This window comes from Lacerta agilis, chromosome 4 (assembly GCF_009819535.1).
Source record: "Lacerta agilis isolate rLacAgi1 chromosome 4, rLacAgi1.pri, whole genome shotgun sequence".
NCBI classification, from domain to species: Eukaryota; Metazoa; Chordata; class Lepidosauria; order Squamata; family Lacertidae; genus Lacerta; species Lacerta agilis.
In genome coordinates this window covers 66340546-66366962 of record NC_046315.1, presented here as the reverse complement: position 1 = coordinate 66366962, position 26417 = coordinate 66340546, and the positions used below count along the sequence as shown (strand labels likewise).

At 42.0% G+C, this 26417-nt stretch overlaps 1 protein-coding gene across 4 annotated transcripts in view; it reads left to right on the top strand.

The window, feature by feature from the left end:
• The window catches only part of TBL1X (transducin beta like 1 X-linked), a 131928-nt gene that overhangs the window by 85309 nt on the left and 20202 nt on the right, over window positions 1-26417 (top strand). For 3 of the 4 annotated variants that reach the window (XM_033147439.1, XM_033147440.1, XM_033147438.1), the window contains one exon: window positions 16072-16179. In XM_033147439.1, the coding sequence (XP_033003330.1) occupies window positions 16122-16179 (58 nt within the window). In that variant the 5' untranslated portion in view covers window positions 16072-16121. Of the gene's footprint in view, window positions 1-16071; window positions 16180-16454; window positions 16609-26417 lie in introns of those variants that run through there. The other variant, XM_033147441.1, reaches the window with a different exon arrangement.

Below are 26417 nucleotides of genomic sequence, written 5' to 3'. Positions count from 1 at the left end.
GATGCTGGGAGTTGTAGTCCCAAAACATCTGGAGGGCTGAGTTTGCCTATGCCTCCTTTAAGTCAGTGGTTTCAGTGGATTTAGGCTGAGAATGACCAACTCAAACATAAGATGTCACGACTTACCTCAAGGTTCTGTCTTGTTTCCTATGCTTTTGAATATCTACATGAAACCAATAGGTGAGGTCATCCAGAAGTTTGGTCAGAGGTGTCAACAGCATGTAGGTGACACACAGCTCTACTGTATCTCGTTCCCATTGACTTGTCCTGGGGAGACAGTAGAAGTAATAAACTGGAGTCAGTTCACATTAGGTGGGATAGGTGTTAAGAAGCTGAAACTTAATTCAGACAAACCAGAGGCCCTGTTAGTCAAGAACACTGGCAATTCAGATGTAGTGGTTCAACCTGTTCTGGATGGAATTGCACTCGTCTTGAAGGAATGGGTTTGTTGCTTGGGAATTTTGCATTCCCTGGATGCTCAGCTGGTGGTGGTTGGTAGGAGTGTTTTAGCTTCAGCAAATACACTAACGGTGCCATTTATTAAAGAAGGCAAATTTGGCTTCAGTCACTCATTCTTTGGTTACTTCCAGACTGTATTGTTGCAATGTAGTGTGAGTGGGGCTACTGTTTGAACACAGCCTAAAAGCTTCAGTCGGTCCAAAATATGGCGGCCAGATGTTTGTCTATAGTTGTTGCAGGTCAGAGCTTATTACTTGGGTCTTATTTCAGCTCTGCTGGCTTTGATCTGTTGGTTCTAGCCTATAAAGCCCTAAGTAGCTTAGGGACCGCTCACTCCCATATAATCCTGCCCAGGAATTGAGATGCTGGTCACCTTGCTGTTGGTGCCATTGTGGAATATCTGACAAGTAAGCATAAGAGATTTGCGTCTCTTCAGTGGTAGTGTCGCAACTGTGAAATACTCGCCCAATTCAAATTGCCAGGTTCCCTTATTGTGACTCTTTTGCCAGAAATTGTCTTATTTTTTTAAAAAACAAATCTGCCTGAGAAATTGAGGCAAAAAGTCTAACACTTAATGGTGTCTGTTTAGGCAAGAGGAATCTGGGTCCATGTTATCTCCTGCTCCACTCACCAAGCATCTGCTGAGATTTTTTTGGGTAGAGCAAGAATTGTGCACTGCAGAAGAGAGAGTGGAGAATACCTTTTGCATGAGCATGTATTGTGTAAAAATCTGGATGCAGGAAACCCTGGTTTGTTTGTTTCCCACTCCCCTTCCTCTGCCCACCTGCAATTCTCCTGTATATTTTGCACTCAGTAATGAGAGGCTCAGTTCAGAGATCAATCCATCTGATTATCTAGTTCTTGATCCCTTTGCCCAGAGCATGTCTGCCACCCGCCTTGCTAATTAACAGGTGACACAGTTAGGTTTAAAGGCAAAGAGGACAGCTGCATCTTTATGCCCTCCCCTTACTCTGCAGCTGTCATAAAGGACACACTAGATTCCTCAAGGCTGCATGGCAGATTGAGGATATCAAGGGCAGTTGATATTAACTGTGCCAGTACATATGGGTTAAATGTTTCTAATCGTCCCAAATACTGTATGACATATGGGTTAGCAGAATATTTTTTAAAGCTGTGCTTACATAGTAACATTATTGGTAAATTATATTATTGTATGCTGTGCTTTCTTGGCACAAGATGAGATGGTGAAGACTGGAGCAGGCTTTGCAATTTGGTGCGACTTATAATGATATTCCATTTATTGCTAACAATGAAAAGATAATAAGAGTTAAGCGCTTGTTTTCTGCTTGACATTTGCTTTGCATTTTGGTTACAGCTGCTTTGCGTTTCCTTATTTTGAAGGAGACATGATGCTTTAATTTTTAACTGGATCCATTAACAAATGCATTGAAGTCTAATATGAACCTGACAGGCTCTCAGTTCTGAGGAAAACATATTGCATGATTGTGGTGATTCCCTTGAGCAGGGTGTATGTGTGTTCTTTAGTGGGTTTACATTGGCTGTTTCAGAAGCTGTTGTGATGATAGAACCTGTAGGAGAGAAGGGAAATGAATGATAATGTAGTGAAAGGAAGGATGGAGTATTGGTGCCCGGGGTGGGAGGCTTTTGGAAGTTGTGAAAAGAAGTGAAATGGTTATATCACACACCATTATGTACACCTGAAATGGAATGATTGCAGATCCAGCCGACATCCCACTGCACTTTGAGCTCAATATGTGATTGATATGTTTTGCAAGGACAGTTATCGAGGTGTAGTGCACTCTCAAAGACAAGGACTTAAAAGGGGCGTGTGTGTGCTTTACTTGTTCATTTTTAAAAAAAAGTTTGAAGAGCAGATTATTAAGCTTTTCCATATCAAACAAAAATAAACCAAGAAACAATAAAACTTGGAGCATAAACACCTACACATTTGCTTACATCAACAGATAAAAAACAGAAAAACTCCCACAAATATTCAACCCACGAATCCCTGCAAGTCTACAACCCACAAATATACAATACAAAGTAGAGCAATCAGGGAATCGTCATAGAAGTAATCAGCTAGTGAAGCATAAAGAGAAAGGGGGCCTGTAATATCACACCATAAAGCTGCATGGGTTGATGAAGGAAGCCAATCATACCTCTTGACTGACTTAATAGAACAAAATCATTTCTCATAAAACATATTTTGTTCTCCTTGGATTATTGTATGTTGACAAGTACATTTTCCCACAAGGGCCGTTTTCTTCTTAATTTGATATGCACAGGGACCTGTTTCTCCCTTGATTTTACCTGAACCCATGGCAGTTCTCCCTTTCAGGTACTCTATTGGGCTGTTTTTCATTGCCCTCCCCCCAAGTTTCAGAACTCAAAAGTAAGGGGGAGATGGCCTAGGAAACATTTGCAGAGAAGTATGGGTGTTAAGCGGGATGCAGGTGGCGCTGTGGTCTAAACCACTGAGCCTTGGGCTTGCCAGTCAAAAGGTCGGCGGTTCGAATCCCTGCGACGGGGTGAGCTCCCATTGCTTGGTCCCAGCTCCTGCTAACTTAGCAGTTCGAAAGCACGTCAAAGTGCAAGTAGATAAATAGGTACTGCTCCGGCAGGAAAGTAAACGGCATTTCCTTACGCTGCTCTGGTGTCGGTGTTCAGTTGCGCCAGAAGCAGCTTAGTCATGCTGTCCACATGACCCGGAAAAACTGCAGAGCAGACAAACGCCAGCTCCCTTGGCCTGTAAAGCGAGATGAGCGCTGCAACCCCAGAGTCGTTTGCGACTGGACTTAACTGTCAGGGGTCCCTTTACCCTTTACCTTTATGGGTGTTAAGCATGCTACTCACTTGTCATAAGTTGGCGCTCCACATTCCTGTTGCTTCAGTATATGGAGGTTTCTTAACAAACCTTTTCCAAGGTACAGTCGTACCTCGGGTCACGTACGCTCCGGGTTACGTACTTTTTGGGTTACAAACTCCGCTAACCCGGAAGTGCAACCCGATGTGCGATTCGCACATGCGCAGAGCATTTTTCGCGGTTTTTTCAGGGGGTTTCGGTCTGCGCATGCGCAGAACGAATTGTTTGGGTTACGTCCTTTTCAGGTTACGTACTGTAACCCGGAACGGATTAAGTACATAACCCGGGGTACCACTGTAACATGGTTGTGAGTTCACCCCCTTTTATGCATTATAATAATAATAATAATAATAATAATAATAATAATAATAATAATAATACCCCAGTCACTCTGGGCGGCTTTCAGTATATATAAAAACATAATGAAACATCAAACATTAAAAACAAATTGTGAACTCAAGGGCGCAGTTCATAATACTTAAAATGGCTTATATCTGCAAGACTATTTTTGCTATATCACATTAAGATTTCATGGAGTGAAACTGGGCTTTCCTTGCTCTGCCCTTGACCTGCCGGATGCTATGGTGGCCCTAATCCAGGAAGCCTTTTTTAAAAAAACTTTAAATTTGTCAGCTTTAGTTGCTTTATAAACCAGATAATTAGAGTATGTGGGCTCAATTCATAAGTGTATTGCATGAATGTAGCTACTGTAATTTCCACATATCCGTCCACCATAGGAACACTGTCTAAAGCCAGCTTCACAAATAATTGTGTTCTTAATGCCGCTAATCTTCCTTGTTTATTTTAACTTGAATCGTTTTTAATCCTAAAGCTATTTTCATATTTCCTTTCCCCCTTGCTCTTGATTACTTAGGATAATGTGTAAATAATTTTTTTTACAAAAACTTTTAAAGCTCAGGGTTTATTTTTATTTTTTAAAGAAAAGAAAAAAGGCTCACTGAAGTTCTTGTGTCTTAGAAAAGTAGGTCACGATGTAGAATACAACACAATCACACTAATTAAGAGGGCTGTTGTTGTTTTTTCTCAGCAAAGTGCCATGAAGAAAAGATCAATACAGCAAAAACCCTTTTCACTGTGGAGCCAAGGGAATTGGAAAAGATCCACTTGTGCTTTCAGACCTTAAATGCTGGAGGCTGATGTCATTAAGAAAACCAGCTGAGGACTGAAAAGTAAACCAAGCAAACTAATAGGTTTTAAGTGTAGGAGGGGGGGAAAGGGAGGGGGTGTATACCAGTAATATCTATGGCAGTGTTTCTGAAATTGCTGGCAGCTAAGGCACCCTGTTTTTCTTAAGTAAATTGTACAGTGCAATCCTACGCACACTCAGCACCGCTTAAGTCGGTAGGACTTACTTCTGAGTAAACATGCATAGGATTGCCCTTAAGGCACCCTCAGCTCTTCTATGAGCAACAAAAAGTTCACTTCAGTAGTATGTAGATAGTGTCAGAAGTGCGTGCAGGAACCAGGCCCTGTGACCAGCAGGGCTTTGCAGGACTGAGGCCTTCCTAAGTTTGTTCTGGAGAGGCAAGGCGCGGCCGCACAGGTGAGGCCGTTTGGTAACTCGCTGCACCTGGTGGCAAGAGCCGGGAAGGGATATAGGTCAGCTTCGGCTCTTTGCCACAGCAACAAGCTTCCTGCCTTGCTGCGCCTGGCCTCTTGATTCCTGCCTCCTGCTTCCTGATCCCCGGACCCAGGCTTCTGGACTCCTTGCTTCTCGACCCTCGGACCTTTGCTTTCATGACCCCTTGCTTCTCGACCCCCGGACCTTTGACTTCGCAACTTTCTGCTCCCTGACCCTTGGACCCTGGGTTTCTGGACTCGCATTCCTGCTTCCACGTCGCCATCTTGTCCCCCATCCTGACATCCTCTGCCGGGACTTCATTCACCCGTAGACCAGACCGTGACAGATAGATGAACTATTTAACCTTTGATGAACTGCCCAGTTTGAAAGATATATCTCTTTTTTGTGGTACTTTCCCAATGTTTCTCCTGCCCCCCTCCAACCCCTGCTTTCCCACATTTCCCACCTGTGTATTGTATTGTATTTATGGATCACCAATTCATATCTCCCTTCTACACCTTCACTGGCTACTCAAAGGCTGTCTACTAAACGTTGGGCTTAAATGGCGGAATATCAATCATAACATACTTTGAGCAAACTCATTATCTGGGAAACGCCTGTGGGTTGCAAAGGGTACTAGGGTAGGGCTAATCAAAGTGGTGGTCCACAGACTGGGGCTCATCCGTGAGACATCAGCTGCTGATCCCTGGTGACTCTACCACAGCCCAGGTTTGGTGGGATGCTTCAGAGGCCAATTGCGGCTCTGCCACATCAGGTAGTCTGAGAAGCACTGTTCTAAAGCACAGAGGCGATCTGTGCATTTGTTGCCTTGCACAAGCTGTGGTCCCCATAAGGGACAGCTGCATATTCCTGCACTGCAGGTTGTTGGACTAGAATGACCCTCATGGTCCCTTCCAACTCTATGATACTATGCAAAGGGGAAGACTATGACCAGGTGACCTTTGCACCTGCTCTGACTGCTGCCCAGGTGCTTGCTATTAATAGGCAACTTCAGAGCATCTGCTCTCTCTCCTTGTGGTTCTTTATCTTTAAACAAGGACGTGGAGCAGTGTGTTCTTCCAACAAACAAAAGGCTCCTTTGGGGTAAGGGGTTGTTTTCTGTAAAGAAGACACTCTACCCATTACGATGATGGGAAAAAGTAGGCTAAATTGTAGATCATGCTCCAGGATGTTTTATGAAAAATAATTTCCCCGTACCTATTGCCCAGACCTTGCGGGATTTTCTGGAGCGAGGGCCTTCTCTGGAACAGATAGTGTGCTTGTGCAGCTATTGTTGAAATGCAGAGATGTCTACTTCTGCATATGCTCTCTCAAGACCCACCAGTCCCAGAATTTTTTGTGCCTAGGCAGAAAGGTGGGGACACAAATGTCTTATTAAGCTAGGGCATTGATTCCAGGGACAGTATAACAGCCCTTACTATTGGTAGAGTGTGTGTGTGTGTGTGTGTGTGTGTGTGTGTGTGCGCACACACACACACACACACAGAGTTAAGCCACCTAGCTACTGTATTTTATCTTTCAACTATGAAGAATGCAAGAGAAATTGACTGGTTTGAGAATTCATGGTTTTGCAGTGAACACCCCCCCCCCCCCCAAAAAAAGCCAGAAAAATGAAGCTTTAAAATGAATTTTATAAGAGCTTTGCAGCTGTGTTGGTCTGTCAGAATAAAGCAAATTCCAAACATTGACAGGCAGATCAACCCAAAAGTTACAAAATCGTCGGCAAGTTTTAGCTGGTGAACCAAGGCAGCGTCTGTTGAATTTCAGTGGCTGTACTCTTTTGAGTATGAGTTGGCTACCAGTTTAATTGTGTGTTTGCTCTGAAGCATGGCGTTGTTGCTTATTGTTATTTATTCAATAAGCGATTTACACCCCAGCAAGGTGTAGTTTTGAAATCGCAGAAAAAACAATTTCGGAATTAAAATTAATTTTAAAACGTTTCCTGCGTGACTCGAGGCTTTTTATATGGGACTGGATCACTGTTGGCATGTAGGAAGGGGCTTGCAAGTTTGTCCTGCCCTCAAAAAACTATTCCTGATCCTGAATGCGAACAACAACGTTGTAGGCATGCAGCGCTCTTCTTGAGAATGCTACCCAGCTATACCATTTCCCAGGATACTCCATTCCACTACCACCATCCTGGTTTTCTGTACTTCCCCTGCAAAACAGTCAGTATTCCATGCTCACTAACAATGCTCAGTCCTCATTGGGTTGTTTTGGGGATCCTCCTGCCTCACAATCAGATAATTCCCCCCCAAAAAAGGTTATTTGCACTTCCAGAAACCTTAGGGTTCTCTCCCAGCCTCCATGCCTGCTCATACCTCCCTATTTGTGGTTGTGCCATTATGGCTCCATAAAAATCTGTTCTGGGATAGTGTATTTGCTGTTAGTAGATCGTAATATATAGTATATAGTGCAGGAACTTTTTTCTTCGTTTGGTGGGTAAAGCATTTTTTGTATGTTTCAATAGAAATTGGAAAGTGTGCAAGGGGCATACGTGAGGGGTTGCAAAGAGAAGACTGGTAGTTTATTTGCATCTTTTCTTCAATAAATGGACTTCTGTTCCTTACGTGTATAAGACATCAATGTGATTCTTTGTCCTGTGGTGCTTAATCTTGGAATGGCATAGAACACACTTCTCAGCTGTATTGCAGCTGCACAGTTACCTCAAAAGAAAGAATTGTGGTTTTCTTTTTATTCTGCTTAAAAGATTCGGACAGGTAATTTCAGTACACGGATTCTCCTATTGTCCTTATTTTTTGAAATTTTAATTAACTGGAACAATTTAAAATACCAACACATGGCTATAGTTCTACATTGGATTGCAGTAAAGCACTAGCTTGAAGTGCCTGTGATTCTTTAGTAACTTCAAGATGTAAAATAATTGAGTTCTGTGTTCCATAGGCTCAGGGTACCTAACAATATTTTCAAAAAGAAACTATTGGTAAAATAATCCAATGCTAAAAAACAACCTGCCACCAAACATCTGGACTATATAAAAATAAAGATGTCCTACATCACCTCCAGAAAGCGATCAGGAAAATATGTAACATCTGGTGATTCTATAAATAGGGCACAGCTTGAAAATGCAGGGCTTAAAAGGATTTTAGGGGAGATAGAATTCTGGGTTGTTGTTGTTTTTAAATAAGATTTTTACAAAACTTGCTTTAGGAGCCCAGTATATTGTATAGTTGATAATGGAGTGTGTGTGTGTTGGATCCAGACTTTGTCGTGCTTAGGATAGACCTATTGAACCAATGTATGCAGTGTTTTTTTCTACTCAGAGTTGACCTGTTGGAATTAATATACATTATTAACTTAGGCTCATTAATTTGGGTGGGCCACTACTCTTGAGTAGAACTGAGTTGGATATAACTCAGTGGGACTTTAAATGTTTAAATTGGTAAGTTTTATTTATTTCAGTGGGTCTACTCTAAGCGTTATGAAGTCCAGATCCATCCCAGTGTGCTTGAGAAAGAGATGACGAAATACAAGAATAAAAATGATGTAGTAGCATATGGTCTTGCTGTGCAGTGTTCATGTGCTTAAGAAGCAAAGTACTGGCCCAGTGATGCTTACCATCTTCAGTAGCCGAAATGATTAAAAGTAGTATTCAGACAAATAATGACGATCGATGTTTTTGGAGAAGCAAAATCAGAATGCATTTCAGACTCCCTAACTTGTACACTCTTAATCTTTCTTCCAATTTTGTCGGAAGACTCTTACGAATTTGTTGTTGTTGAGCAACTCTTCCTCTAGAGTCCTGAGGCCGTAATTTTTATTTTTAATTTTTATTTTGAGTAAGTTTTATTAAGTTTACATTTTTTACCATAGTCACAATCCATTCCTATCATCACCTGAAGCTTTGCTCACCCTGAGCCTTGACTTCCCCCGCTCCCACTCCCTGGCATTCATAAATATTCACTTTCATCTTAGCATTTCTATATCAACTTATTTACTTTCTTTCTATACTTAAAAATTTACCTTGATCATTGTAAACCAGTTCCAAAAATTAACATTACAAAGTATTTTAACTCAAACCTGCAAACGTTTTCAAATGTTTACAATGTTCTCTCATATATTGTATAAATTTACTCCAGTCCTTTTCAAACAGCTCGTTGCGCTGGTTTTGGATCTTCCCGTCAGCTTTGCCAGTTCTGCATATTCAATCAGAGTCCTGAGGCCGTAATTTTGCAGAACTGATACTTCAGCATTGTCCACTAAACTGAGTTTGCTCTAGCAATTCAAAGACAGATTAAGCATTTGTGATTTAAAATGGGTTTGTTTTATCGTTTGGGCACAGTTATTTTGCCCATCTTACTGCAGTAGGCTCCCTACCAATCCTTTATAATCAGCAGCCTTTTAAGAGGGAAATTGATTTTTGCTCCTGAACAATTATTAGTTAGATGCAGGGAGCTAGTTAGTGATTTATGATGTGTGCTATCCCAGGTGTTGGCAGAAGGCATATAGCAATCCACCATTGGACTACTGTTTGATTTTAGGTGAACCACCTAATACCTGCTAGTCACTGGGTTTCTTGCAAAGAATGCTAAAGGAGGAGAACCTTTATTTGATCTGGCAACAGGTAAGGTAGCCGTGATGGTCTGCCATAGTCAAAACAAAATAAAAAATAAAAAAATCCTTCCAGTAGCACCTTAGAGACCAACTAAGTTTGTTCTTGGTATGAGCTTTCGTGTGCATGCACACTTCTTCAGATACCACTTATTTTTTTATTTTGTTTTGATCTGGCAAATCACTTCTTACATTGTTTAATCAAGATTGCATACTTAGGCTTCATTCAGACACCTTATTCTCTGATTCTTCAGTCATAGAATCATAGAGTTGGAAAGTACCCTGAGGAGCATATATTCCAACCCCCTGAGATGCAGGAATATGCAGCTGTCCCATAGAAGGATTGAACCTGCAGGCTTGGGATTGTCAGCACCATGTTCTAACCAGCTGAGCTATCCATGTTCTTTTCTCTCTCTCCGCTCCCTGCCAAATCACACACTTTACTTAGTAGACTATAGTGGTACCTCAGTTTCTGAGCGTCCCGGAAGCCGAACTTTTCGGTTTTCAAATGCCAAAAGCCCAGAAGTAAATGCTTTCGTTTTCGAACGCGCCTTGGAAGCCGAACGGCTTCCGATGAGTCCACCCACCCACCCAATTTTTTCCCATTGAAATTGCAGACTGCCCTTTGCGCCTCAGTTTTTGAATGGTTCGGAAGCTGAACAGTCTTCCGGAACAGATTGCGTTCGAAAACCAAGGTACTACTGTACTTTCTAGTCTGATCAAATCACAGTTTGTAGCTACATCTGAACTGGCAAATTGTGATTTGAGTGAGTCCTCCAAACCCAGTAAGTTGCAAGCTCTGACCTTGTTCCCAGTAATCCTAGCCAAAGTTTGTGTTCTTCCTTTGTAAATTTAAAGCATACCAGCAGGCTATGCTATAACAGTGGAAGAAAAGGTACACTATACAAAACTAAACTCAGGCACTCTTTTGCTTAAAGTACGAGGCACCTGAAGGAACAGGGCTGTTTAAATGCAAAACATTAGCTGCAAGATTACTGTGCGCACAGATGCCTGAAGTGTTCATTATGGAAAAGAAAAGATTGCCTCGGAATGCACAGGGAACCTGTTCACATGATCTGTGTGAACATGTGATTTCCTGGAAAGGAACTTGCAGCTGTTTTGCTCGTCCCCTTTGTTGCCATGCTGCACTGAGTGTTGTCTGAACAAGAACTGGTGGTTAAGCTCTATCTTCCTTAGACACATACTGTAGCTAAGAACTAACTGACTTTGGATGACCTGTTCAGCCACTGCACAACTTGGCATTGTACAAAAGCAAAACACCCAGGAAGGAGCTAAATAGCTGCCATCTCCTTCCTGGGAGACTGCACATTCATGCTTAGGCACAGCTTACCTTCACATGACGACATGTGAGCCAGGGCATCCTCTGTTTCCTTCATCCTTCTTGTCTGTATTTGGTTGGTCCTGTGGCACCTGCAGAAGTGTAGATGGAAGGAACAAACAACAAAAAAGCCTTGTTTTTTTTAGCATTGCATAGTAACAGTGTGTATGAAGATGCAAAGTGGTTTATTTATGCCAAGCAAATTCTTGTTTACTGTCTTCAGGACAAAATGTATTAATGCATCCAGAGATGTAGGTGTTTGGAATGCTAATGCAAATGGAGAGAAAAAAGTAGCTGTTTTGAAGGAGGATGTAGGTTATTTATGATTTGTGTACTTAAGCGGTTTTATAGACACAATGATTTTCCTTTGGCTTCTAATCTAATTAATAAAGGGATTGTAATCAAGATAAAAAAGAATCATTGATCATGTAAATAAATATTGTTACTAATAGCTATATTTGGATTGTTACTAAGAGCTATATTCTTGGTGCCGACGTAAATATATTTTTCAGTGGCGAGCAAAGGCTGTCTTCTCCCATGCATTTTTCTGCTGTCTGTTTTGGTATTTTTTGTGGGGTGTGTGGAGGCAGTGGTGGTACATTCTTAGAAATGCATCCACTAATTGTCAGTGCAGCTATATGGCTGTTTTAATTTTGCATATTTTATATTGCTGTACTTTCGTATTGTAAATGGGCTTGAGTCTATTTTTAGGGGTAAGTGCCTAAGAACGTGAATAAATAAACAAATAACATTTGGCCCTTTAAAATATAGCTTAGTTATAGAATTCACATCACTTTGGCCAGTACTAATGTAACATGTCTGCATCTATAGAATGGCTCCTTGACTGGCAAAGTGTGTGTATATGGTTTATTGAAACAGGTATTTGACACAAGCCCATGGAACTGCAGCTACTCAGAAACATGCCTTCCACAATCTGGTGCGCTCCAAATGTTTTGGACTACAATTCCCATCAGCCTCTACTTGCATGGTCATTTGTCAGGGATGATGGGGTCTGTAGTCCTAAGCACCTGGCAGACAACAGGTGGGAAACGGCTTCTTCAAAGGTTGACCATTATTACATTGTATACATGCCTGCAAACCACTCCATTTGAAACTCAGAACTGTAAAATAAACAAGCAGGAAAGTTATATTTTGTGTGTTCCTGTGTTGCCATCGACATGGGATTGTTCTGTAAGTGTGTTACATGCAGCCTTGCACATTGATGGCTGGACCCTTGGCAGGAATGCCTTCATAATACTGAGAGACCAGGTGGCCTTTTTCCAAGTGGCCTGGGAGGGCGGGACTCTGGCTGACTGACTCCAGCTACAAAAGCTGAGGCTGCTAAACAGTCTTGGGCCGGTGTATTGTTCAGCAGGTTTTGTTTGGAGGGTGGTTGTTCCTGTTATTGATACTTTTTGATATTTTATTTATTGTTTATGACTAATTTTGTTATGTTTGTAATTACATTTTTTCATGTTGTAAGCCTTGAGCATGGATTTAACTTTGGAAAGGTGACATACAAATAAAATTATGTGTATATTATGTACTGTCAAGAGCTCTGAGAAGTGGTTTTTTGAGCTACACTCAGTCGAGGTGTCATTCAATGATCTCATATTCATAAAAACTTTTCAATAAATATGTTTGAACTCTGTCATAAATTAGAACCAAGCAGGGGGAGATTAAACAAACATGGCAGAAATTACTCAGAAAATCTGTTGCAGACTGCACACTAGTATCCATATCCCTTAAGGGCTGTATTCTTTCATTCATGATTTCTTATGTGTCATTCTGTAAGGACAAATACATAAAAATGCTAAGTTCAAATGGGTTTTTCAATGTAAATTTTCAAGGGTCAGTAATATAGAAGGATCCACTGGGCTAAACCTATTTTATGAATCTCTCATTCCAATATGATTTGTCTATCTACATGCATTCATTGTGTGACCATTATTTGAATATACATTATTACATTGGAACCAATCTTGAATCTTGTAGCTCAGTCCCTGAATGTTGCAGTGGACTGAAATATAGTAACTCATTAATATTTTTGGCAGTTTAATTATTGTTTTAAATAGAAATGTTCCAGACTGGTGCATCACAAATCTTGGGCCATAAAAATAAATAAATAAATAAATAAATAAATAAATAAATAAATAAATAAATAAGAGTTTGTTTGTTTAATGGAAGCATCCAGCTGCTACAAGGCACTTTGGTATGTTTGTTTGTTTGTTTGTTTGTATGTATGCATGATGCATCTTTAGAGTTTCAGGTTTTGCTAAATATGACCTTGGGGCAGTTCAGCAACAAGAAAAAGCATCAACTCTCTGATTCCAAAGCTATATACAGTGGTGCCTCGCAAGACGAAATTAATTCGTTCTGCAAGTGCTGTTGTCTAGCGAAAATTTTGTCTTGTGAAGCACGGTCGGAGGAAGCAGAGTTTGACAAAAAAAAAACGCAAAACGTTTTCATTTTGCAAGTCACAGCCATAGGAAACTTCGTCTTGTGAGTCACCCTTTCGTTAGCGAATGCCTTTCGTCTAGCGAGTTTTTCATCTAGCGAGGCATTCATCTTGCGAGGTACCACTGTACAATCATAATAGTTCCATAGTGACACAAATGCCTGTAGAAAGGATGAATGAGTGAGATGTTCCCTGTCCACCACAAGCCATTTCTGTGTGGCGCAACAGTGTTGTGTGATCCTGGCATTGACTCAAGTGCCAAAGTGGCTATTTCTGGTTGACTGCTTAGTCGCAACCTGCTTAGCTGACGACTCACTAATCTTGCAGTGGTATGACAGCCAGTATTTCATGTACAAAACAGTTCTTTTCTCTAGCTGCAGGACTGGGCTTTAAGATAAAACAATGATCCCATTTTGCACCATCGTTTTATCATTTGTGTCTTTCTTATACTGCTGAATATTCCTGATAGGTGCTTTTAAGACTCCCCCCCCCAAAAAAAGTATTAAATGCTTTTGAAAGCTGAGCCTTAATTAGGAAATCATCTGAAGGAAGAGGAACAGAGGATAAGAAACCAAGCCTTTTCCTCAAGAGCTAATAATAATAATACGGAGGTTCGTTTTGTATGAAGAACAAATAACCGCAGTAAATAAAATTAACGCTTAGAAGAAGGGTCTTAATTTGCCATAATTGTCAAACTATAGGGTTAGTGTCAGTGAGGGTAATCAATCTGAATTGTTGACGAAATATGTGAGGACAGTAAAATAAAAGCACCACACAGCTCCGAAGAGCGACTCACATAAATAATGCAGGGACATCTGCTAGAGTCATGCATGACCTTCACTTCTGGGGACACCTGTAGATGAGCATAGCTGACTTAAAGCAGCAGATGCCACTCTTAAGCAACAGGGATTGCTGAGCACATTTTCAAGGAGCAAAGGCTCTCTTAGCTGTGAAGGGAAAGAGAGGCCAGCTACGACGCTAATAACCTGCCCTTTCTTATTTTTTGTTTAATGTAATTTAATACTTTCCAGTGGGCAGAGGGGGCAGTGTAAATACTGAAGCTACCAGATCAAGTTATTTTTGCTGTAGTGAGAAGTATTGTAGCTTGAAAGACAAACAAACATGGCCTCTTGATGCATTGTCTACGCATATTTATGTGTTTAAAAGCTAATACAGCCCTTCTATTTTTAATGCACAATATTTTCTTTGAAAAAGAGGCTCGTTTGGTCATAAACACATAGGCGTTCTTATATTTAAGTTACTCAGTTTGTACTTTTATGACATATTCGCTGCCAAATAATTTCTTAAGTGTTGTCTTAAGTGCTACCTCACCTGGTGAAGCAGTGCCAGATAAGGGGGCTTTGCTTTGGGTTCTTTTATATCCCCCCCCCACACACTTTGGGGGAAACCATGTAGTTTCTGCAGTGAAGGAAGGTGTCAGTAACTCTTGTTTAATGCTTTGACGTTGGGTTAGAACAATGAAGGTCTTTATGACCCGAATTGCTGCACCGTGCTGCCAAATGGGCAAAAGGACATTCTGCCTCAGTTCTAAATAGACCTCCTTGTTTGTCCTCCAATGTTTGCATTTGATTTTAATGATGCATTATGACACAAATCTAATTTATAGTTATGGATGGGGGGGGGAGGAGGCATCCTACTTGACCTGTTTAAAAATAGAGTATGGTTGACCTAGAATTGTAGGTGCCAGGGGAGGTCAAGCGGATCCGTATTGCTGGAGAGCTGGAAAAACCTAGACAGGGTTTTGCTGCTGCAGCTTTTCCACTGCCATGTGTTTTTACATCTCTGAGCCTGGTGGCTTTAGGTCCTTTGCAATCGCTGAGAGCAGCACTGTGCTAAAATTATATGCAAAGTTATTATTATTGCATTCTGCGCAAGCACCATGGCACCATGCATAATGAAAATAGCAAAAAGCAAAAAAAAGTTATAAACAGCAAGTGTGTGTGTGTGTGTTGAAAAAAATGCAAAATAGACACTTATGGCAGAGACCCATTCATTCTGTTGGAGAAGCCTGTCAGAGCAAAACTGCCTTCAGTGCTGATAGTGGGTGTCTGCAGCATCTCAACACGAATGCTGTTCTGCAGAACAGGGGCAGCCACACTGAAAGCCCTGCTCTGACCTATTGGGTATACAGGGGACAAGGCAGTCTTTAAAGTAACCTGGTTCTGAGCTGCAGAGGGCCTTATATTTTCGTGGCACTGAGAGTAGTTTTCCTCCACAATCAACCTAGCTCAGGGGTCCCCAAACGAAGGCCCAGGGGCTGGATGTGGCCCAATCGCCTTCTAAATGCAGCCCGCAGATGGTCCGGGAATCAGTGTGTTTTTACATGAGTAGAATGTGTCCTTTTATTTAAAATGCATCTCTGGGTTATTTGTGGGGCATAGGAATTCGTTCATATTTTTTTTTTCAAAATATAGTCCGGCCCCCCACAAGGTCTGAGGGACAGTGGACCGACCCCCTGTTGAAAAAGTTTGCTGACCCCTGACCTAGCTACTGTGTTCTGTACCAGACTCAGCTCAACCCATTGCAGTAATCTGATGGCGAGGTTGTCAATGCATGGGGAAAGCTCTTTCAAGACTTCTGTTAACTGCTGTTCCAACTCCGTAAATGATGATGATGATGATTTTCGTGTGGTCAATTCATTTTGAACTTTGGCTGTAATTCAGATGTAAATTAATGTATACCTTAGTATGTGGCCATAGAAACAAATTTTTAAATAAAAACAACTAGGTGATTGTAATCCAAAGCTGTGTTTTATCATTCTTCCTCTTTAAACAGAGCGTGGATCACACTTCTTGCAGACCTCATCATATTGAGGTGGGGCTAAGATGAGCATAACCAGTGATGAAGTGAATTTCTTGGTGTATCGCTATCTTCAGGAGTCAGGTAACTTTTTTTTTTTTAGAGCAATGTGCTATATATGTCCTTGAGAGTGTTCTAGCAAAGAAGTTTGACTGTAATGTTGCCAGATTACATAGCAAGATTTAGAGGTATAAACAATACATTGTATTTTACAGTTTACAAATAGTAGCATTTATCCCCACTGTTACACTTCATTTTTGTTAACTAAAATGCATATATCTTGCACTTTGCATTTCACTAAATAAGTGTCCGAGCCTGCCCTTAGTATTTATTATAAACATTTATTTACCACTTTTCAGGTGTAGGAAAATACCAAACTGGTTTCCATATCTGCAAATCAGAAAGAAAAACAGTTGAGGTCACCATGTGCGCTGCAACTCTCCCCTCCCCAGCTGCAAGATCCCTGCCCCACAAATCACCCCCTTCACCACAATTCAGCTTGAAAGAAATATGGTAGTAAAATTAAGAATTTTCTCTGCTGAATTTTGTATTGAGTGTATAGCTGTGGTTGATTTAATTGTTCATTTGCCGATAAAAAAGGCAAGTAAGTGAGTGGAAACAGCATTTATTGTACTTTATTTAAAGTCCATTGTGGGGATAACCAACATCTGGGACAGCCAGTAATTCCCGGAGTGCCTGCTCCCACTGGCCGTGAATGGGTCCGTTGGTTATGAAGCTGAAGGTCGTGAGATTGTTGTTTGGAGTTCCGGAGGTTTCTTTGGAGTCACGAAGGCTCCTCTGGAGTTACGAAGGCTTGAGGTTCCAAAAAGGAAAGGATAAAAGAGGTGACCAAAACTAAGAAGGCGGCCAAATAAAATTTAGAAATAAAAGACTGCAGTCAATGGTGGAGTTGCGCTCTCCCGACTACTACTCTGTGCGGCTTGGTTTCTCTTTCGCTTTCTCTCTCTCTAGGCTTGTCTCGCACGGTTGTTCTCTCTTGGCTTGTCTCGCGCACTCTACACACCGCTACAGAGAGCAGGGGCCATTTATTAGTAAACTGAACAACGTCATAACATCAACATTGACCAATCACAACACAGTATTTGGATGAGTTTCCGGGTGGGAAACTTCTTTCCGACCGTTACTAAAGGCTGTTTTGGCACGCTTTGCTGCTAGCACGGAGGGATCCAGGCAGCAAACCTCTGCCTGATCCTTTTGCCTTCCGTGCATAGCGCGAAAGGTTACTATGCAGCGGCAAGGAGCAGGAGCACCTGAAAACGTAACGTATTCCCACAGTCCATGTGTAGTTGTAAAATCTTTGAGAGATCTGATTACGAACAGCCATCACAAAGTAGTTTCTACAGGATTTTCCTGGTTTTGTCATGCATAGAAATCTGAGTTTAGAACCAAGGGCCAGTATCCAACTAACTCATTACACAAGCGCGAAAATTCATACTTGCAGAATCTCTCTCTCTCTCTCTCTCTCTCTCTCTCTCTCTCTCACACACACACACACACACACACACACGCCATGGCCTCCCCAAATCTGCTCTGGAAGATTGGGGAAACTCCTTGAGCAGATGTGGGGGAGGGAGAAGAGGGGAGACAGCTCCATTGTGCAAACACACATTTTGCACTCGGGCAACTGTAAAAGAGGAGAAACATCTTAATATTTTTTCAGGTTTTAATTTGAATTTAATTAGGTTGAATTTATCTGCTGCATCTAATGATCCCCCCCACACACACACACATGAGAAAGTGACTCCTGCCCTAGATTCTGAATAATTGGCGAACAACGTATATAAGAACTATCTGGTGTTTTTGAGCCACATTATTCTAGAAGTTAGTTATTTTGGAAGCTACTGATACATTGCTTTTAGAGTGGTGTAATATTTGAATGGGGCACTTTGCAGTTAGATTGAATTTAAAGAAAATGAGGGTTCACGGTCTTGGCTGCTAGAAAAGCTGCAGTGAGCAATTGTGGATAATTTCAATGTTGGAAATCCTTGCAAACTCATTAACGTGTGGCAACAGTGATGGCCTATTCAGTGTTGCTGGTTACTGGTGGTTATTTTGACTGACTGCAGAGCACAGTTAAGGACTAAATCTGCAGAGTATAATTTCCCTTGTTATAAAAAGAATCTGGATGCTGTCTCAATTGCCTCCTACAACCTTTCTCTTCCTCCCCCCTCCACACACAAAGGGGAAAAAGAGCAGAAAAGAATGTTCATCTGTGTAGGTAAAAGAGGGTTTTGTTTTGTATCCTGGCCAAATTGAAGAGATCTCAGATTTTATGGATCTGCAAGTTTAGGTACAGTGAATGGCAGAATCTGGAATGCCCTTTCATTCTAATGCCACAGTATGCAAATAGGAAAGAGGATTTGTTTCATTTTATCCTCCTCCTCCTCCTCAAAACCTGTAATGAAGAAGAACTGTTAAATGGTGATAATCTTTGCTAGCTTATTCAAGTTTTTAGAAGTACTTTCCTAGAAAAGATGTTTCCTCTCCTCCTTTGACAGATGACTAAAATTTCAGTAGTTTTATATTCTTGGCAGATATTGAAAAGAACTGGCATTCAACCCAACAAAAAGGTTATTATTTACACACACACTTACTATTTACACACACACACACACACACTGAATTTTAGCAAACAGTCATGTGTGCTCTAATTTTGGCCACTATGTAGTTCAAAAAAGAAGATCCTTTGTCCTCAGTTCCCAGGATAACCTGTAATACAGGGTGCATTTTCTGGGTCTTCGGAAATAATTATTATTATTGTAATCATTCTCATCTTAAATTAATGGCTTACACTGAAATCCTGTACCCGACAGTAGTGATGCAGGAAGAGCCCACAGAACTCTGCTTCCAAGGTAGACTCGCCTGATCCAATCCAGTGAGATCAGATCATGAGTCCACTGTATAATCCACAGCCTGGTGGATTCCTTCATGAGGGCTTCAGTCCTCTCTTTGTGTCCTGTCCCTGTTTATCCCCTCCCCTTAAAAAAAGGGTGCATTTGGACTTCTTGCTACCACACTGAGTAGAATAGTGGAGTGAGTCCCTCTGGAAGGAACAAGTCTTGATGATGGCCCATCGCCCTCAGATGCAGTTTAATGGCAAAAACATGCCTGATAGATGGATGGATGGATGGATGGATGGATGGATAGACGGACGGGGACACACACACACACACACACACACACACCATTCGGGGGCTAGACAATGTTTTGTAACTAGGAGAATATTCTGGAGAAGCAAGACTTACAGTGCTGCAAGCATTAAAAAAGTAACTGACTCTTCAGTATACTTCATCTTCATTGTGCACGGCTATAAAAAAAAGCTTTAGAAAGATGTTTTTTGTTAGGCATCTACTAACAGGTCTGTCACTGCCATTTAAAGGTTAGGGAAACTATTTCCAAGGATCTCATTACACATCTTTTCCTCTTTCCTCCCCCTCCCCCACATTGTCTCAGAAGGCACTCCCAAGGCCCAGATGTTATACAGTGCGAGATATTTTCCAGTGGACATATCTGGCAGTTTGAACTACTCAGGGCTGGACATACGGTTGGGGTGCTGACGAAATTGCTTTCCTCTTTTCTTTTCTTTTTTTAAAAAGACAAAACTTACTTGTAACTGCAACGATGCATTTAAGTCTTTATCCAAGTCTCATTTCTGGAAATTATTATGATGGCTTCCATAGATCTCTGCTGCCTTTATAGGAATATCTACACATCTTAGAAGTCTGATATCTTCCTAATATTCATTCCTACTTTTTTTTAAAGTATCCATTATTTTACATTATTTTTCTAATTATACATTTTATATCATAAATTTATTTATTTTTATCTTTTTTTATTTATCATTTGAAAATGAGCAAACTAATAATGCACCCGAAATCCTAATGCTGGCAGGATCATGTTCATTTTGGTGTGTTCCTTCCCACCAGGTGCCTTGTAATGAGTGGGGGAAATCCAGCCTTTGTAAGCAAAGGAAGACATTATGGGCTAGATTCACAAACCTACCAAGAATATCCATGGCATTAGTTTTCCTGATTATAACGCTAGGTCTTCTGTACTGTTTTCTAATATTCCTTTTTACACTGAAGTGCTATGGAATTGTGGCTTTCTGACCGATATACCAGAATGTCACACTAAATTTCATTCACACCACACCAGTGGGTTTGGTGTGACATAACAAACATCATTGGACAAACCTCACTGCACCCTTTCTACATATGCGTCCTTCTGTTCCCCGGTGATTCCCCATGAAAATACCAAGAAAAAAACTGTATGCCGGTGTTGTTGTTGTTGTTCAGTCGTTCAGTCGTGTCCGACTCTTCGTGACCCCATGGACCAGAGTACGCCAGGCACGCCTATCCTTCACTGCCTCTCGCAGTTTGGCCAAACTCATGTTAGTAGCTTCAAGAACACTGTCCAACCATCTCATCCTCTGTCGTCCCCTTCTCCTTGTGCCCTCCATCTTTCCCAACATCAGGGTCTTTTCTAGGGAGTCTTCTCTTCTCATGAGGTGGCCAAAGTACTGGAGCCTCAACTTCAGGATCTGTCCTTCTAGTGAGTACTCAGGGCTGATTTCTTTGAGAATGGATAGGTTTGATCTTCTTGCAGTCCACGGGACTCTCAAGAGTCTCCTCCAGCACCATAATTCAAAAGCATGCCGGTGTACCACCCCAAATTTTATCACTTTATTCCCATTATTTTCCAGGATAAAGGAGCTGCAAGCAGAATAAAATAACACGCAAATGAGCACTATTTATCAAAACAAAACAAAATAAAAAAAATTCCTTCCAGTAGCACCTTAGTGACCAACTAAGTTTGTTCTTGGTATGAGCTTTCGTGTGCATGCACACTTCTTCATGCACAAAAAAGCTCATACCAAGAACAAACTTAGTTGGTCACTAAGGTGCTACTGGAAGGAATTTTTTATTTTGTTTTGTTTTGACTATGGCAGACCAACACTGCTACCTACCTGTAACGAGCACTATATATGTGTAATACAGTTAGCTCACCATTTACGTGAGGGATCGGTTCTGGGGTGTCTGTGCACAAAGGCAGAATCATGCAAAGTCAGGACCCCCCTCCGACCCCCCCCCACAAAGGGGGACTACTCCAGAGCCCTTGCATCTCTTTCCCAGAGGCTGGTGAGGAAAACCTCCTGGGTGTGCTGTTGGAGGGGAAATAAATAAATAAACTGAGAGTAGAAAATTGCAGGTTGCGATCACGAATGTAAAGGGAGCATAAATTGTGGGTCCACTGTATTCTATTTTCTGGAAGTGGCTTTTTGTGTGAAAACTCAAATATACAGCAGAAACTTGCAGTTGTTGGGGATATTGAATAAGTCGCCGTGTGAATGCAGCCTAAATGTTGCCTCACATGGTTTTGCTACATCCCCCCCCCCATGTTGCACTACTACCTTGTTTAGATTGAATTGTTTCCCTTTTTGCTTGCTATTTGATAGGGCAGCATGCTATTTCTGTTTATGTTCGTCATGTGGAAGTTGCTTTTTGGCATCACGATCTAAGAGTGGTCCCATTTGTTTTCTTACGAATGGAGAGAATAGATTCCTCTGACTTTCATCTCCGAAGCCATCAGAAGAGGGAGTAGAATAGCTGTCCCCCATATATCTGGAGATTTCTCATAATTACAAGTGTGGGTTTGTGACACCTGGACACCATTTCTCATATGGGCGAAATATTTCTCTCTCTCCGCATCCTGAATTGAATGATTGTGGTGGGTGACATTAGGCCAACTCATTTATTTTTATTTTTATTCTCTCTTCCTCCAACGTCTCCGTGGGAGGAAACACTCTCCTTTTTCATGTAATCTGTGCTGGGCTCTGCCGATCATTGTTTTCTTAGGGGCTATTTCTCATAATATGCCTGCCACCTTCTGGGTGATGGATGCTTCGTAAAGTGAGCCATTTCATATGCGCTGGATTGCCTTGTGGATTGGTTTTCCAAGAGTTGTCTTTCCACTACTGTCAGACATTGCTGGTGGCGACAGTACACCCCATGGAGACCTACTTATTCAGCAAGCCACTACCCTAACAGCTCACTGCATGAAGTAACTACCATACAGAGGCCGCTTCAAGCAGTTCCTGCAGTGGTTGTATTTGATTAGCCCTGAGTTGCGTACACATTTATCTTTTTGTTTTTACCTGAGAAGTGATACCATGACAAATACGTTTGAGAAGCCCTGGTGTAAAAGTAGTATTTTATATGAGACGTCGAAGCAGATTATCATTCCGTTTCCTCCTTCCTTGGCTTTACTTTTTTGGATGCTGGACTGCAAAATACAAGCACGGCCCATCAATCCATTGTGAGGGAATCAAACCTGTAGAACTCAATGCATATCACTTCAAAACTTTCAGAAGCGGGCCAGTCACCCATTCCAGGAACACGTGATTAATTCTACATCCACACACACTGCTTCAGAATTCTTCCCTCACTCTCCTAATGGTTGTTTGTCTTCTTAGAAGCTGGAGCTGCTATAGAGAAAACTCCAAAGGAAGGATCTGTTGTGTTTTCAGAATACTAACAGGCAAACTGGTAACACTGGAATATTATTTTTAGTCCATTTCCCCTTCCTCCATTCTGTCCATAAAGATAAAGGGACCCCTGACCATTAAGTCCAGTCGCAGACGACTCTGGGGTTGCGGCGCTCATCTCGCTTTACTGGCCGAGGGGGCCGGCGTTTGTCCACAGACAGCTTCCGGGTCATGTGGCCAGCATGACAAAGCTGGTTCTGGCAAACCAGAGCAGTGCACGGAAACGCCGTTTACCTTCCCGCCGAGTGGTACCTATTTATCTACTTGCACTTTGACGTGCTTTCGAACTGCTAGGTGGGCAGAAGCAGGGATTGAGCAGTGGGAGCTCACCCTGTTGTGGGGATTCAAACTGCAGACCTTCTGATCGGCAAGCCCTAGGCTCTGTGCTTTATATCACAGCGCCACCTGCATCTATTCTGTCCATAGGGCATAGTTAATTGTTCATGGAGCCCTGGAATATTCACGAATATTCTAACTGTGGCAGAGGAAAGTTCAGCCTGTAGAATGTTTTTGCAAAAACAGTGCTGCTTTCTTGTAGGAAGCGAAAGGTCAGTTTTCTGACACAGAAGCAGCAAGTCCTAAAACCTAGCCATGGGCTGTTCTAAAAGGACCCAGGGCATTCCAGGAAGCTGGAGCTAGGAGTCTATGGGACAGGAAGTGAATGTGTGTGTGATGGAAGAGGAAGCTGATTTTTTTCTTAACTATATACGTAGACAAACTATTAGACAAGCCTTCAATGGCAGGTCTATTTTAACATATACAAATTTCAACATTAAATAACTTCTTCAGGATTTTGTGAAGTTCCACTTCTTTAAATCATGATGTTGTGTGGAGTATGTGTGTTTTGTTTTGCTTTTTAAAAATATATATTCTACTTCCCACTTCAGGAATGGATCACAAGCTTTATAGCACTCTCCCCTTTAAAAAAATAAAATAAAGAGGCCATTGACTTGGTTGGACTGGTTACATGCATTTTCAAAGAGAATACAGCTCACAGCGTCACACTATAAAGGGGCACAGTTTATAAACTAATCATGCTCTTGGCAGCTGAGACGTTTTCACTTTAGAATGTTATAAGACAACTTCCTGCTTGAGGTGGAACTGTGGTGCTTTACCCCAAAGTTTTTGTAATGTTACCTTCATTCTCCGGTAATAATATGGTGATAATTGTGCTCCAGTAATTTCAGCTGCAAAAGTAACTTGCAGAAAGTTAGCCCAGCTTTAAAATAGTTTGCAAGAGCCAGCCAGTCAGGGAACTGTCCCCGACTCAGCGCAGGGTGGTGGAAGGGGTTTCGGGATGTTACAGAGAGCCCCGACCCGACCTGACCAGCAGCACCTCCTCCTCCAGCGGAGGAAGCAGCGATGTCTCCAGTGCGGAGGGGCAGGCAGCTCAGAGGCTGGAGAGCAGAGGCTCTGGGGATGTTGGAGAGACCTTGCACTTCCCTCGCTCCGCGGGAGAGGGGGGAGACACGCCATTTCCATCGCCCCAAGTGCGCAGAGGGGTGAAACGTAAGGAGTGGAGGCGGAGATTGTGTATACCGAAACTCTTATGTTGGGGTCACAGCCGGAAGGGGCCACTCCCGGATTCTGCAAGTGACTGATACAGACATGAACTTTTAGCTCTGCACTGTAAATGGTATGCACAATAAAACTGCTAAAAGACAGGACAGAGTTTTGGCCGTTTACTCATGAGCAACCACCCAGTGGACCTTACACAGCCCTTGATGTTGTCTTTTAAAAACCAAATTGCTTAGGCACATTATTTATATTTAAGCTTTCAGTATCGTCTCTTACGAAGCCATCTCTGTAGCACATATTGATGAGTTTTCTGTGTTTCCAGTCCTGAAGTTTTCCTTAGCTTTGATGTTTTTAATTTGGTACCCTTTTGCAGCGGTTTTCTGTAATCACAGCAGCTCTCTAAACCAGCAGTGCTGTGACTGTAAAAATCACAACAAAGCATACCTAGCTCTTTATCCACTCAGGTTTTGCTCATGGTTACACAAATATTAATTGCTGTAGAAATTGCTGTGAAGTTGCCTCCTGTTGGCAGCAAATGGTGTGTAGAAGAATTCATTGAGGTGTAATGTTGGTTAGTTGGTATTCATAATCTAGGTCAGTCCTTCATCATGGTTATGATGGTTTATACCCTTTTGCATGTTTCCTTCCTTCTACAGTTGCATCTGCAGCAGTGCTAACCACCATTAACAGTAGCTGTCATTAGTTAGCAAGTGTTTGCAAATAAGCCTGGCGTCCTCTAGGGCTCCCCCCCCCCCCGGCTCCCAGTACAACTCCTATCAGCCAAAACATCTAGATGGCAGGAGGCCATCAAAGACTGAACTGCACCATGGTTATTCTGTTCCTTTGAATCTTTTCCATTCTTAACATTTTTAATTTCTAAATTCAGAGTTCCAGAGTAGAGTTGTACATGTAAAACTGCATTGGCTGCAATAGAATCTCCCCACCCCCACCCCACGTCCTAACAGTGAGCTCATTGTCTGAGTATGGTTTCTTAAATGTAAAGGGACCCCTGACCATTAGGTCCAGTTGTGTCCGACTCTGGGGTAGCGGTGCTCATCTCGCGTTACTGGCTGCGGGAGCTGGTGTACAGCTTCCAGGTCATGGGGCCAGCATGACTAAGCCACTTCATGCTGTTTACCTTCCCGCCGGAGCAGTACCTATTTATCTTTGACATGCTTTCAAACTGCTAGGTGGGCAGGAGGTGGGACTGAGCAACGGGAGCTCACCCTGTCGCGGGGTTTTGAACCGCCAACCTTCTGATCAGCAAGCCCTAGACTCTGTGGTTTAACCCACAGCGCCACCCACGTCCCTATGTGGTTCCTTATGTAAGCCAAAACCATCCACATACTATAAGAGAGAACTTGGCAGACTTGGGAGAATTTAAAGTTTGAAAAACTGTAAATACCTTTAGGTAACAATAAATTGGGGAGGCAGGAAGCCCAAACAGCCTAATGAGGAGACTGAGGAGCCTGAGGAGGCGGCATAGAAAACCGAGGGAGGGAGAAAATGGTATGGAATATTCTGGACGAGAGCATGGTTAGTTGGCTGGAACCCTGAACATCTCACACAGCAATCAGTTTTGCTTCTAAGGGTTCCACCTGGTCTTCCTTCAGATGAAGAGTAAGGTTTTGTGCCACAGCTTAAAGTCTCAGCATTGTCCAGTCTGACAGTGAATAGTCCGCCAGCTGAAGACTCAAGAGCATGCAGTTTGTCACCATTGTGGGTGGTTAATCGCCTTCTCAGTAACCAAATATGCAGAGCAGATGTCAGCACCAACTGAATGGCGGTGAAAATATCTGTACTCACCTACAAGGCCTCTGTGAATGCTTGTGTGCCAAAACTCCCAGTTGCTACCAGATTATTCATCAGGTCAGCTTTGACCAGCATTTGTGATATAGCTCATGCCTCTTAAGAATATGGTTTGTTTTCAACTCCCTTCCAGAATCCGGTTTGCCTCTCCTTTGATTATATGTATATACAGCAGTAGATGAGCTGGTTTCAGCTCTGTGAGAAAGATGTCCTTTATGGAACAGAAGGGCTGAAAATCAGGGACCTCTGTTGAGCTATTTCTCACTGTCCACTTCCTCCATTACTATCCATATTTCCTCCAGCATCTTGCTGGCGTCTAGATTAGCAGCACAGCTCTGCCTTCTCATTAGACCAGACATACAGAAATCTTGTGCTACTTCATGACTGCACATGAACCACACTTCCCTCTTGGGTGAATAGCTTTTTAAAC